The sequence below is a fragment of the Sus scrofa genome, chromosome 15, assembly GCF_054392235.1.
Source record: "Sus scrofa isolate SSC_HxYL_T2T_F1_AM1 chromosome 15, Sscrofa_HxYL_maternal_Yorkshire_Landrace_v2.0, whole genome shotgun sequence".
NCBI classification, from domain to species: Eukaryota; Metazoa; Chordata; class Mammalia; order Artiodactyla; family Suidae; genus Sus; species Sus scrofa.
The window spans coordinates 135127288-135141226 of record NC_139397.1 but is presented as its reverse complement, the minus strand read 5'-3'; the positions used below and the strand labels follow the sequence as shown (position 1 = coordinate 135141226).

Here is a 13939-nt window from a genome sequence, read left to right as displayed (position 1 = left end):
TTCAACTGGTATGAACTACACACTTCTGAAAACTGCCAGTGTTTCAAATCAGTTTGGGGATTAAACCACAGTCAGAGCTGAGCCTTAGTCTTAAACTTAAAGGACAAATCCAGAGGAAGTCAAGAGGGGGAGGTCCCTCGGCTACCTTTGGCAACCACCTTATCTGGGTAACTCATTCAACTAGTAGACTGGGTACTGGGGTTTTCAGCCTCCTTCACTGGCCCATTGTTGGATATCCCAGAGGGCAATCAGGCGTGTCCTTTTGCCAGGGTGACAGGGAGGGAAAAATCACCCTCGACTAAATAACCTGAAATCATAGCAACGTACCTGTTACAAGTGTCCCTCAGCACAGCTGTTACATCCATGCCTCTGTCCTTCAGCTCCAGGTCAAGGTCTCTATTTTCGGTCCCCTGCTCCTCCCCTCTCCAGCTCCCAGGCCCCAGCTGCTCTTCCTTTTTTTTTTTTTTTTTGGTCTTTTTGCCTTTTCTAGGGCTGCTCCTGCGGCATATGGAGGTTCCCAGGCTAGGGGTCGAATCGGAGCTGTAGCTGTCCGCCTATGCCACAGCCGCGTCTGCAACCTACACCACAGCTCACGGCAACACCAGATCCTTAACCTGCTGAGCAAGGTAAGGGACTGAACCCGCAACCTCATGGTTCCTAGTCGGATTCGTTAACCACTGCGCCGCAACAGGAACTCCGCTCTCCCTTTCTTAACAAGGCTTGTCTCAGAATAGAATAACTAACCCCAATTCACAGGCTTTTAATTTGCATTCTGTCTGTGAAATATTTAACCAAAGAAAGAAATCCCCGGTAAAGAGTGAAACAGAGGAGTTCCCATTGTGGCTCAGTGGTTAACAAATCCGACTAGGAACCATGAAGTTGCGGGTTCGATCCCTGGCCTTGCTCAGTGGGTTAAGGATCCGGTGTTGCCGTGAGCTGTGGTGTAGGGCGCAGAGGTGGCTCGGATCCCACATTGCTGTGGCTGTGGCCAGCAGCTATAGCTCCGATTGGACTTCTAGCCTGGGAACCTCCATACACCACAGGTGCAGCCCTAGAAAAGGCAAAAAGACAAAAGAAAGAGGAAAGAAAGAAAAGAAAGAAAGAAAGAAAGAAAGAAAGAAAGAAAGAAAGAAAGAAAGAAAGAAAGAAAGAAAGAAAGAAAGAAAGAAAGAAAGAAAGAAAGAAAGAAAGAAAGAAAGAAAGAAAGAAAGAAAGAAAGAAAGAAAGAAAGAAAGAAAGAAAGAAAGAAAGAAAGAAAGAAAGAAAGAAAGAAAGAAAGAAAGAAAGAAAGAAAGAAAGAAAGAAAACGAGTGAAACAGAAACAGTGATGGGATTTTTGGGTGCACTGGGGTGAGGAGGTACCTGTACCCTGTTCTGGTCCTTCTTCACTTCTCAGATGTCTCTACAGCTGCTTCACTTCCCTTGTGGAAAGGTTTTGTCATTTCTTGTCTGCCCTTCCCTACCCACCTACCCAAGGAACGGGGCTTGGACAGCAATAGAGAAAGGAGTGACCACGCATTGAGTAAGCCCTCTCTGTGTCCTAAGTGCTTTTAATATGTTTTGCTTAATTTTCACAACCTTACAATGTAGGTATTAAATTCATACTTGAAAATTGAGGCTTTAAAAAGTTAGATGAGGAGTTCCCGTCGTGGCACAGTGGTTAACAAATCCAACTGGGAACCATGAGGTTGCGGGTTCGGTACCTGCCCTTGCTCAGTGGGTTAACGATCCAGCATTGCCGTGAGCTGTGGTGTAGGTTGCAGACGTGGCTTGGATCCCGCATTGCTGTGGCTCTGGCATAGGCCGGTGGCTACAGCTCCGATTCGACCCCTAGCATGGGAACCTCCATATGCCACGGGAGCGGCCCAAGAAATAGCAAAAAGACAGAAAAAAAGAAAAAGTTAGATGACATGCCCGAGCTACACAGCAGAACTGAGATTTGAACCTAAGGTCAGACTCCAAGGTCCATGCTCTTTTCTTATCACCATGCCACCTCCTCATTAAATGTTCATTTTAAGTACCTTAGTTTCTGATTAATCCTGAGTAAATCTGAATTAAACAGAGAGAGTTCCCAGTGTGGTTCAGTGGGTTAAGAATCTAACTAGTATCCGTGAGGATGCGGGTTCGATCCCTGGCCTCATTCAGCAGGTTAAAGGACCCGGCATTGCCGCAAGCTGTGGTGTAAGTCTCAGATGCCACTCAGATTTGGCGTTGCTGTGGCTACGGTGCAGGCCAGTGGCTATGGCTCTGATTTGACCCCTAGCCTGGGAACTTTCCATATGCCCCAGGTGCAGCCCTAAAAAAATCAAGAAAAAAAAAGAGAAGTAAATAGAAATAGTGTCCATCCTCCTTGCACCCCAAATGCTTCAGAAATACCCTGCACACTTCATGACTTGTGCACTGGCTCCCCTTCTCCAAACAGGGTGGGTATGTTACCAAAGTTAGGAAAAAACAGAAAAAAAAAATGACAAGTTCTGACATTTTCTCTACTAAACCCTCAAATTTAAAGTTTGCCCCAAATCTTATTACTTCCCCCAATTTCTTATTTAGCTGAACACCTTAGGCTGTAGGTATTCACTAAGTATATATGCTGAATGCTTTATAAGCAAGATTTAATTTTCTCTCAGGGTTGAAAGGGAAGTATGATACATAAGCCTCATTCCTTTCCCCTGCCCAGAAACACACTCACACCTATCAGATGCTCAAAGGTGGTAAAAAATTTTAAGTATGTATAGACATGTTTTAAACTACAAAGAATACTCTATTTTCATGACTCGTTTCATTTCAGAAGTCCTTCCCTGCCGCCCACTCCCCTGCTTCCCATGAAGCAAGACTGGTCCCTTCTCCAGGTACCGGGATGGAAATGGACTGGTTGTGCCGTCTGGGGATTCTCAGAAGGCAAAGTACTGCAGCTGGTTTCCCAGGAGTAGCACAGCTCAGCTGGGCCTCCACACATAAGCCCTTGCACTGGGGCACCAGCCCCAACAAAACTGTTTTAAGCAGGTGGTTAGTTTTCTTAGGAAGGTTACTCACTGCCCTGGACACAAGGTTTGCTTTAGCCATTTGCACAAGAATACTGCACCCACATAGGACAAGAGGGAGTTGGCTTCAATTCTGTTAGAAGAGATTTAACAGGACTGCCAAGGGCCTCTCTTGCAGGCCAGGCTTTGAAGCCCTTACCACCGAGCAGTCAACGTCCCAGGACTTCGCCATCAACATTTCTGCACAACTGTCAACACGGCCTTCACACATCAACTGTGTGGCCTTGAACCCAGTCAGGCCTCTCAGTGATTTTTCCAGGGCTCCCTCCCAACTCACCACAGAACTCCTGGAGCCACAAAGCAGGATAGTTTCCATCTTTCCAAAGTTCAACAGTGAAGGCAGAGAAAGGCCAGGGTGAGACTGAGCAGAGCTTCCTGGCTGACGTGCAAAAAGGAAAGCCTGAGTATCAGAGTTAAGAGGCCAGTTGGGGAGTTCCCGTTGTGGCTCAGTGGTTAATGAATCTGACTAGGAACCATGAGGTTTAGGGTTCTATCCCTGGCCTCGCTCAAGGGGTTAAGGATCTGGCGTTGCTGTGAGCTGTGGTGTGGGTCCCAGATGCAGCTCGGATCTGGCGTTGCTGTGGCCCTGGCATAGGCTGGTGGCTACAGCTCCGATTCGACCCCTAGCCTGGGAACCTCCATATGCCATGGGTGCGGCCCTAGAAAAGGCAAAAAGACAAAAGAAGAAAGAGGCCAGTTGGCTTCTTGCTCGCCCCTGCTGATAACAGAGGTAAAAGGATTTTAAGGCTGGAGAGGGGCAAGCAGTGACCAGGAAATGCCCGCTTAAGGAAGAGCATAGTTCAAGTGAAAACAACCCTTTCTGATCCAAACTGTCCTACAGTGGCTTTCCCCCAGGCTGCACTTCGGCCCAGGAGAGAGAGTAGAGCTTCTGGGCTAGGTGTTTGTGTCCCGTGAGATCTCTGTACGTATTGTTCATGCAGTTAACATTTATTGAACACTCACTGTTTACTGAGTCTTGGGAAAGGAGGCAGATCCAGTTCAGAGTACAAGCATTTAGTCAGGAGCCTGCCTGGAAGCCCATCCTTCAATGGTGACTGCTCCTGAAACCCACCCACCGGGCCATCCCAGAGTCTGCCTGCCCTAGTGACCTATGAGTCATACCCCAATAACCAGAGACAATGAAGGGAAACCACAGCTCCTCCCACCCTCCCCCTGGGTTGTGTCCTCTGACACAAGGACACAGGCAACAGCCAAATGGGATTTTCTGGGCTCCTTCCCTTCAACCATGGGAAGGTCACAAAGTTCACAGAACCTCTCACCTCACAGAAAGCCAAGAGCTGAAGCGGTAACATCCATGAGAGAGAGTCTAGAAGGTTGAACAAGCAATGATGTGAGGTCAGAGTAGGAAGACCCAGGACTACTGGCTGGGTTGGTATATGAAGGGAGAAATGGTCTGGAGCTGCTATGGCCCCAAGACAAGGATGACAGGAAATGGGTTCAGCATGTCATGGCCTCTGCCTGCCTCTCTCTGAGGAAGTTGGAAAGTTTCTGCAAGTGGCTCCTCAGGACAGGGGAGGGGAGACCTGAGGAAATAAGAACCTTCAGGGGAAGCTCCTCAATTACATAGAGTGCGGACTTCAGGCCCAAATATGTTCAGTATGTTTTCTCCTCTTCAGCTATACATAATTCAGTCACTGCCCCAAGGCCTAAAACAAACCACACATGGGTCTCTGAAGGTAGAAACCAAACCCTGCTTTATAAGGCTGAGTAGCCATCATTGGCTTCTCTGCTGAGATGGAAGGTGCCAGTCAGTGAGCCTTCCTCACCTTCTCCCAGTCCCCCACCACCCTTCCGCCCACCAGATACCCATTCCTACAATTCAACTGCTTCAAAAAATACTCTGAGGAGGGGCAAGGTGGAGGGGGTGGGGGCTCAGGCTTGCCGGCCGGCCGGTTCCCATGAGGTAGCTGACGCTGGTGCGCCTGGGCAGGGGCTAGTGGAAAGAGGCCAGTCATGGGCTCACAGCAGCCAGGAGGGAGTCACCAGTTGACTGGGTGGAGGGGGAAGCAGAGAGTCTCGAAGTCTGCCCAGAGTACTTGATCACAGGTAACATCTGGGTGGAGAGGCTGGGCTCTTTGCTGGTGTCTTCACTGTCCTTTGAGGAACTGGGCTTCCTGGGGAAAGGGGGAAGGCTAGCTTGAGTCTTCTTGAGCTTGGGCACAGCCCCATCTTCAGAGAGTGGTATGCTTCCCTTGGAGGAGCCATGCTTCCTACAGGGAACAAGTGGGGAAAGAAATGCCTGAGACCCTGTGTCGCTGAGCCTTTGACCCAGGCCATTCAGAGTCTGGACTAGGCCTTCACAACTTCCATTTCAGCACAGCTGCAAGTGGCTGCTTCTGCAGATGAGTCTGTGCTCCAGCTCAGCTCTCCTGGGTTTACCAAGAGCCACCAGAAAGAGGACAATGTGGCTGCATATTCTGATATTCCCACCATCCCCCAACTGCAGAACACCCATCTTATCATAATCTGGGAATAGAGGAAGGACGAGAACTCCCTGATTTCACACCCAACACCCTTCCCTTGCCCAGGAAGGACTCACCCCAGCTTGCCCATCTCTGACTTGGAGAAACCACTGAGTATCACATCACCCTTTGGGACAGTCAGGATTGATGTCGGAAGAGACCACTAAAGGCAAAGAAGCAATGAGGCCGAAAGGGCCAGGGAGAGGTCAGGGGAGAGTGTTTCGGTCTCGGGACTCTACCTCTGAGTAAGCAAAGGGCTTCCCTTCCCACCCCTGTGGGCGTGGACCCAGATGGAGAAAAGTCTCGGTTCTCTCCTGATTCAGACCACAAGTTGAGGCTACCAAGCACTTTTGATGCTAGAAAGAAAGCCATCCAGGGACTCCTGGAGGCAATTATTCTCTTGAAAGGGAAGAGTCATGAGACGCAGAGGCCTGCAGGACCTTGGGAAGAAGTGAGAGGGTCTGGACCTTCCCCCAGTCCAAGCTGCACTCTTAAGGTGGAAGAGGGAGGGGCCTGGGGAAGAGCCGTCCCCCTGCCTCCCAGTGGCATCACTCACCACTGGAGCAGAATCAGAGATGGCTCCTGTGTGGAACCCTTTGTAGCACCAACTCCGAAGCAAATCTACTCCTAGGACAAGATTGACAAGGGTGGCACTTAAGAAGGTGGAATCCACTGGCCTAAGCTTCTTGCCACAGAGGCCCATCTCTTGGTCTACTGGGATTTAATCTCTCATACACATGGCCTCCTGTGGGCCGAGAGGACACATCACCTTTGAGCTTGTTGCCATGGTACTTCTGTTCCCACTGGGTGGTGAGAATGTTGAAATATCTTGGCTGCTCAAAAAAGCGGAGATAGCGAGAAGAGATTCGAGAAGGAAAAATTCGTTCAAATTGACCTCGGCGAGAAAACTCATCCTCCATCTCAACCAGAACCCGAACATCGTCTGGTGTCAGGACATCTAGTACAGATGCATAGAAGTCCTAAGGCCAGGAACAGGGAGGAAGAGGGTGTGACAGAGTGTTAAGGCAGTAACAGAGAATCCAGACGCTGGGGGATGGAGAGTACAGCTCTGTAGTCCTAAGGCTCCAGGTCTCTCAAAGGACCACCTAAGGCAGCCTGGTGGGCCAGCTCTGGACCTCATTTGTTCCCAAAGCTACAGAGCTTAGCCAGGGAGAGGGGAGCCAGAGGCCACAGAGGTGAAGTAATTTGCTGGATAAAAAACCCAGCAACTGAGATTTGGCCCCAGCCTCATGGCTGTCAGCCTTCCATCTGGCTTCCTCATCTGGCCTGAGAAAGTCAGGCCTTCCAGGGGCTCAGCGCCCCTCAGGGAAAGAAACCCAGAGTCTGCAGCTCTACAAGAAGGGTGGGCTGTATAGCGTTTTGCTAAGAGCAGTGGTGGTTGAACACGGGATAGAGGTCGTCCCCTCTCTTGTGGAATGACATGCATGCCGACAAATCCCTGCACACCAGGGGACACAGGAAGCTGTGCCCCAGAGGGAAGAAAACTGGTTGCTTTGGGGCCCCACAGGTTTGACTAGGGAAGCCTTCTGCTGGCACTGGGGTGAAGGCTATCTCTTACCTGATCAGGAATTTTCTGGGTCAGGTAATAGGCTTTCTTCATCTTCTGTGCAGTGAAGTATTCCGGGGCCATTCGACATCCATCCCTGGGGGAGCTGGGCAGGCTAAGGCAGGGGTGGGAGGGAGGGCAAAGGGAAGGTCAGCAGGTTCACATCCTGTAGACGCGTGGAGAGAGGGTCCCACCTGAAGACGCCCTTCTCAAGAGAAGACAAAGAAGCACGCACAGATGTTACTTGACTAGATGAGATGGCCATGCACCGCACTTGAGTGACCGGTCTGAGAGTTAAAGATCAAATACCATGGAAGAACTCAAAGCGTACAAACCCCTTAAGTTGTATTTAAATGGTACAAGAGACCATGTATACTTCAGTTTACTCTAAGTTAGTGAACACTTACTAAATATCCAGCTTGGCCCTACTGGCTATGGGCTCCTGGACAAATTCCCTGACCTCCCTGCACCTCGGCGTCCTCATCCACGTTACTACAATTACCACCGAGAGAGATGCAAGAGGGCCTCCAAGCAGCTCACAGGACGGCAGGTGTCAAATGACAAAGAACCACAGCACAGAGCCAAATCCAAGTCTACTAGTTATGATGGAGAAAGCAGGTTTGGTTACCAACAAATTGGGATTTGAAGTCCAGCTCTACAACTCTGTGGCTGAATGACCTTGGATGGGCTACTCAATCCCAGTGATTTTCAGTTTCATCTGTAAACTGAGGATACTAAGACCAACTTCATGGGGCCGCTGTGGGGATAAATTACAGGCGTCTTTTTTCACACACACAGCAGATACCCACTAAATATCAGCACCCTTTCCTCAAGAGTGGTTCCAACTGCTTGGGGAGTGTGTGGAGGAGAGAGCCCATACTGAGCTGGTTTCATGAAGATGCTGCCTTCAGCTAGGCTTTGGTGGATGGGTAAGCTTGCAATAGGGAGGCTTGGCTAAGTGGAATTCCAGAGGGAGAAACCCCATGAACAGTGGAGGGGACACGACAGGATAACAATAAGAAGCAAACATTTCGGAGAGCAGACTAGACGAACAGATCCTTAAAGTGCTTCCGACTTTGAGGTTCTATGTGAGATCCAGTCTGTCAAAGCACAGGAGCTGGGGAAGAGTAGGAAAGGAAGGAGGGGCGTCTGGGGAAAGAAGGCTGCGGCCTCGAATGTCTGCTAGACGAATTTAAAGCTGATTCCCCAGGCCGTGTGGGGATTCTTGGGCAAGGAGGCAATTCACTGAAGATGCTTTTAGGGGCACTGACATGGCAGTGGTGCTGGGCAGACTGCAGGAAGGGGTGTTCAGACACCACCCCTCCCAGAATCGTGATGGGGCTGCTCATGCTGCCAGCCAAGCTGCAGACAAGCAAGGAGGCTGACCTGGTGGTACAGCTGCTGGAGCTGCTGGAGCTGGAAATGATATCCTCTGCATGGGGCAGAACAAAGCCCGCCAGGTTCAGAAGGTCACGGATCATCTGGCCTTTGATGCTGATGTCCAGTGGAGAGCTGGAGTGGAGGCTTCAGGGAAAGGATATAAAGAATGGTAAAAGCAGACTCCAAACTGTTTCCAACCACATGTCCAAATTCATGAGCACCATCATGGGGGTCTTCTTGCCCCACAGATCATGAATAACCTCACTCAGAGTGGTTCCTGCCCATGACCTTGGTTTGCTAGGGGGAAAGCATGCAGTAGGTCTCAAGTTTAAAAGAGTAATTTTTAACAATCTCTCTCCAATCTCAGAGAACCTTGAGATAATGGCAAAGAATAAGGGCGTGGGTAAACAGACCATGAAGGGAAACATACATTCCAGTGAAGGAAAGGTCTTCCCAAAGCCAGAGGGACTGGAATGGAAACAGGATTATGAGGCTACAGAAAGGGTTCTACTACTGGGAGAGCCCTGAGAATACCACCTACCTTGGGGAGATGTTAACTTCCAGCACCCAGGGCTTGAGGTTCTCATCCAGCATGATGTCAAAACCAAAGAGCTCGTGGCAGCTGTAGGGCCGCCGCACATACATCTTCAGCAGGCTGGTCACATAGGGTTCTGATCTGGTCACAAGAAGAGAAGGTATTCAGCTCAGCAACTCCCAAAGACCCTACCTAGAGCTGCCCTGCCAATGGAGTGGCTCAGAGATGGGAACCCAGGAAAAGAAGGTCTCAAAGAGATATCTGTGATCTGGATCCAGCTCCTTGGGATGAAGTTCAGTGGAAGAACAGAATTTAAGCCTATCCACTCCTTCCTAAACTATGAACAGAATTAAGCCTATCCACTCCTTCCTAAACTCTTTTCTCAGAAATGTAAATGCAGCTGGAGCACAGTGGTGTGGAGGCCCACGAGCAAAAGGCGGCGGAGGTGGGGGGTGGGGGGGGAGGGTTCCAGCGGCAGGCCCCACACCCAGCATGGCAGTGTGACTCACGAGATGATGGTTTTGACAACAACATCCTTTATCTTCTCCCAGATGGCATCACTGTTGACTCCCTTCTGGCTCAGGTAGCTCCACAAAGCCTTCAGTGCCCTGGGAGGCAGGGGAGGAGGAGGGAGTATTTAGGGTTACAGTCTATGAATGAGTGAAGAAGAAGGGAAAGAAAAGGGAATGAGAGGTCCAAAGGTATTTTCTTCATTTCTTTTTTTCTTTTGATGTTTTGAATTAAGACAGAGATGAGCTTGGATGCAAAGAGACCATCTTGCATCCAAATGGCCAAGTGTTTATATACTCTTTGGGTCTTATGCTAATCCTTCCCTCACGGCCACCCCACCCTAAACCCTTCCCAAATCCCATAACCCTGCGCTCCTCTAGGCCTCCACCTGACGGGGACACTGTCTAGGTACCATTTGTGGCCCTGGCAGGCTGTTTCATCTTCATTGGCCTGGTACTCAGCATTCTTTTTATTGACACTATAGTTGGTCAGGTGCATGAACTTGTTGCCAAGGCTCTTCATGGAAGGGGAATACCTGAAGTGGGAATAAAGGCGAAGGTAAGATGGGGAGAGCAGGTGGATAACAGTCCAAACACTTTCCCAAACCTGAGGAGGTAAAGGACAAGTGGACAGACCTTTTCAGATGCACAAGGGTCTGAGAAGTACGTCTGCTGGTATGGTTTCTAGAACACCACGGCTAAACTCCTCTCCTAATTTATCACATCTCAGTCCTGCAGGAAGACCCTTCCTATTTAGTGAAGTACAGAACCTCTCTACTTCCCATTTCGCCATAATAGTGTGATTTATACTAAGAAAATGTGTGTGTGTGTGTGTATATGTCCCCAACACAGAGATCCTAAAACCTCTGTAAATTCCTGAGTGATAAGAATACAAGGAGCACCTTTGTTCTCAGATTTGGTCTTTGACTCCAGTCCCTGACATAGACCTCCCCAAACCTGTAATTTAGGGTATAGAAGCATCTTTTGTTCTAAGGAGCTAACACTGTGAGCCCCTGGATGGCTCCTGGATGAGGGCCAGTCACAGGAAAGACCCAGTCATGATTAGCCACTTGGAATTTCCAGCTCCCCTCCATCCCGATTCTCTTAAGAAGGGAGCAGGGATGAAAATGGAGCTGATGCCTAAGTGAAGAAGCCTCCATAAACATCCCCAAAGTACATTCAGAAAGCTTCCAGGGGGTAAACCTGTGGAGGTGCTGGGACAGTGGCCCGTCCACAGAGGTCATGGGCGCTCTGCGCCTCTTCCCACAAACCTTGCCCTGTGCATCTCTTGCATTTGGCTCTTCTGCATCCTTTATCAAATCCTTTTTCCATAAATCAGTAAGCACAAGTAAACTGTTTTCCTGAGCCCTGTGAGCTGCTCTAGCAAATTAATCAAACTGTTAACCCCTAACCCCGGCCCCAGGCCCCAAGGAAGGGATTGTGGGAACCTATGATTTATAGCCAATTGGTCAGAGGCGCAGGCAGTGGATCTGATGCTACTTCCAGGTAGAACGTGTCGGAATTGAGTTAAATTGTAAGACACCCACCTGGTGTTGAGTAGAACTGCTTCGTGTGGGGGAAGAAAACCCACACATTCGGTGACCAGAAGTGGTAGATGTGAATGTTAAATGTGAAAGTAAAGGAGACACACAGGAGAAAAGGAAGACAAGGTTTTCCCAAAGGCACCCACCTTCTCCTTTGCTAAGGAAAACTACCAAAACATTGGTGATCTTCCTGTTTGGTGTCCTCCCACTCCTCTCCCTTGGAAAAGCAAGTCCCCTAAGCTGTCAGAGTGAGGCCTCACCCCTACCACGTACTTGCAACTGGCAAAGCGGACGAGTCCATCTGAAAAGAGGTAAATCCGTAGAGGATCGTAGGAGGTGACGTAAACATAGATTCGCAGATCAAACTTGCTGCCACTGATGAGGTAGGGTTTGTGCAGATACCTACACAGGAAAAGGCGGCTTCAGGGACAAGGTAGATGACAGGGCTCGGTGGGTAACTGAGCCATGGCAAAAGCCAGCTAGCAGTTCCCAGGATAAAGACCTCTAAACGGTTGGCTGAGGAAGGTCTTTGCCTGGGAGGACAAAGGACAAAAGAACAGCGTGGAAAGGGGACCTCCAGGCTAAGATGAGATGGGAAGACGGTGAGTGGGCTCTGAGCTGGAGACAGGCTCACCTCTGCACCAGAAGGGGCCTTCTCTTGGGGAGCTGACTCCACTTGTGAATGACCTGGATGCCAATGCCTCGAGCGGATGCTGGCTAGAAGTCAGTGGAGAGGAGAGGAGATGGGTACCCTGCCCCAGACTCCGGTGTCCCCACTCTCAGGCCCTGGCCTGCCGCCCACCGTGACCCACTCACTGGTTTAACAATCCACTTTTGGCGGCTGCCGCTCTCCCAGGCTTTGCGCAGGAGCTTGGCGTCCTGGGGCAGGATGAAGGACTGGGGGAAGAAACTGAACTCCTTCTTGCCAAAGCGGCTCTGCATGCGGGACAGATTCCGCCACAGGCGGTCCTTTCGCCCAATCTGGAAGGAACCTGGGAAGTGGTTTAGCTACAGAAGGGACACAGCGGGGGAGCAGGGAGAGAGAGGGCCCAGGTGAGACCCAAGGAAGACAGCAAGACTCAGTGCACCAGTCCACCTTCCCTAGCAACATTCTAAGCTCCCATCCACCTGATTATCACCACGAAAGGTCCCTAAATATTCAACTGCGGAGCACTCACCAGAAGAACTATTAAACCACAAACAAAACATAACAAAATATGACAAAACAAAACAAAATATAGTGCCCTTTAAGAGTCAATAGTTCACGACATAAACTAGTAATTAAGACAGACATAATATTCACTTTAAGAATGGAGAAAAAGCTGTTAAGGTTTTTTCCCCTGACTATAGGACCAAGACAGGAAAGCAGCTGGCTCTCCTAGGGACAAGGGACCATTCATTCCAACGTGAGACCAGAGTCCTCTTTACAAATATTCAGCACGGAGGAATGGAGGCAAGGCACAGTGGTTATAGGAGAAACATGATAAACTGGAAACAGACACTGCATCTCAAGACACATTAGAGGAAAAAGTGTCTTTTAGAGGCTGCAACTGTCCCAAACACTGCAGTTGAACTACTATATGCTCATGATCTGCTGGGGGCTCACACTGTACCTGCTCCTATACCTCCTCCACTTCTCTATGAGCCTTCCTGGCTTCTCGGTGATCAGTCTCCTCCTCCCCTACCAACCTCCTTCTGCGCAGTCCAAAGTCCAGGGAAAAAGCAGCTCAGAAAGAGGCCCTACCTTCTGATGCTCCTGAATGGATCGGAAACTAGGAGACTTCATATGGTGACCCCAGCAGCCCAGCCAGTCATCATTCCCTATAGAAGGCAGATCAGGAAGTCAGTCCTGCTAGCAGCTCAGTCCCTGGAACAAAGAGAGGCTCAGGGGCCCCAGAAATACCACTGGGCCTGGGCATAGCTCCCAGCTCCAGTTTCCCAAGAGTTGCCATGGAGCTGTCCTACTCGAGGCCTGCTAAAACAATGGCTCTCTGTCTTCCAATTTTCAGTAGGCTCTGGCCCAGAGGGATTTCAGAAATATACCTTCCTATGAAGTTGGAAATGTCAGGTCAGGGTCCCTACAGCACAGGAGGTATCTAGGGCTCTCCTCTTGTCCAAAGCCTATCTGTTGGGGCCGGGGACAGACTCGCAGTAAGGCAAGTAACTTACTCTTGCTGATCTTGAAGTGGGATCGTCCGATGGTCTGCTTGACAATGTTGGGGGTCACCGTGCTCATCTTCCAGCGGAGCAGCTTCCTCTGCTCCCAGGGAAGTTTCTCCACTGGGGGAAAGTGGGGAGGCGAGGGGAGGGAGGGTGTGGAGAAGAGCAGGAGAGTCACGGTGAGAAGAGGAAAAATTTGGCACTGTTGCTCAACTTTCCCAGGGTAGACAAGTCCCTACGTATTGTTCCAGATCAGATTCAAAGGAGTACATTTTGGGGAAGAAGGGAGGAGGCACAGGAATGAGGAATACAGAGAGAAGAGGAGGTTGAGAGGGGAAAGAGGCAAGGTCAGAGGGCAAGAAAGAAGAGTGAGACTGTGGGGCTGAGAGGGTCACCTAAAGCATGGACGAGGTAGAGATCCCCCATCTTGTCTGATGAGCCAGGCAGGGAACCAAGCCCCAGTACGGTCATTCTGGAAAGCCCCTTCCGTCCTACTGCTGCCCCCTCCCAACTTTGCTGGCATCCTTCTCCTGGAGGCTCTTCTGGGCTGACACTTGGCCAGATTTACCTCTCTCATCCCGAGTGCCAAAATAGATGGTAGGGGGCACGTTGGGAAAGAGACTGTAGATGAGGGCTGGTCGGACAACTTTCTCATTGGAAAGGGGTTTGGTCATAATCTCCATGCAGTTCCTAAGATGAAAAACAGACACATGGTAGAAA

At 49.9% G+C, this 13939-nt stretch overlaps 1 protein-coding gene across 24 annotated transcripts in view; it reads right to left on the bottom strand.

The window, feature by feature from the left end:
* Positions 1 to 4739: 4739 nt before the first annotated feature.
* The window catches only part of TTLL4 (tubulin tyrosine ligase like 4), a 43009-nt gene continuing 33809 nt past the window's right edge, over positions 4740 to 13939 (bottom strand). For 7 of the 24 annotated variants that reach the window (XM_085000446.1, XM_021076484.2, XM_085000447.1 and 4 more), the window contains 15 exons: positions 13788 to 13909; positions 13229 to 13339; positions 12804 to 12880; positions 11876 to 12067; positions 11694 to 11776; positions 11333 to 11461; positions 9929 to 10051; positions 9516 to 9614; positions 9013 to 9147; positions 8478 to 8615; positions 7104 to 7206; positions 6294 to 6504; positions 6081 to 6151; positions 5602 to 5687; positions 4740 to 5272 (listed from right to left, as the gene is read on the bottom strand). In XM_085000446.1, coding sequence (XP_084856572.1) covers positions 5014 to 5272; positions 5602 to 5687; positions 6081 to 6151; positions 6294 to 6504; positions 7104 to 7206; positions 8478 to 8615; positions 9013 to 9147; positions 9516 to 9614; positions 9929 to 10051; positions 11333 to 11461; positions 11694 to 11776; positions 11876 to 12067; positions 12804 to 12880; positions 13229 to 13339; positions 13788 to 13909 — 1939 coding nt within the window. In that variant the 3' untranslated portion in view covers positions 4740 to 5013. Of the gene's footprint in view, positions 5273 to 5601; positions 5688 to 6080; positions 6152 to 6293; positions 6505 to 7103; positions 7849 to 8477; positions 8616 to 9012; positions 9148 to 9515; positions 9615 to 9928; positions 10052 to 11332; positions 11462 to 11693; positions 11777 to 11875; positions 12068 to 12803; positions 12881 to 13228; positions 13340 to 13787; positions 13910 to 13939 lie in introns of all 24 variants that reach the window. The other 17 variants (XR_014830124.1, XR_014830127.1, XR_014830125.1 and 14 more) reach the window with 5 other exon arrangements.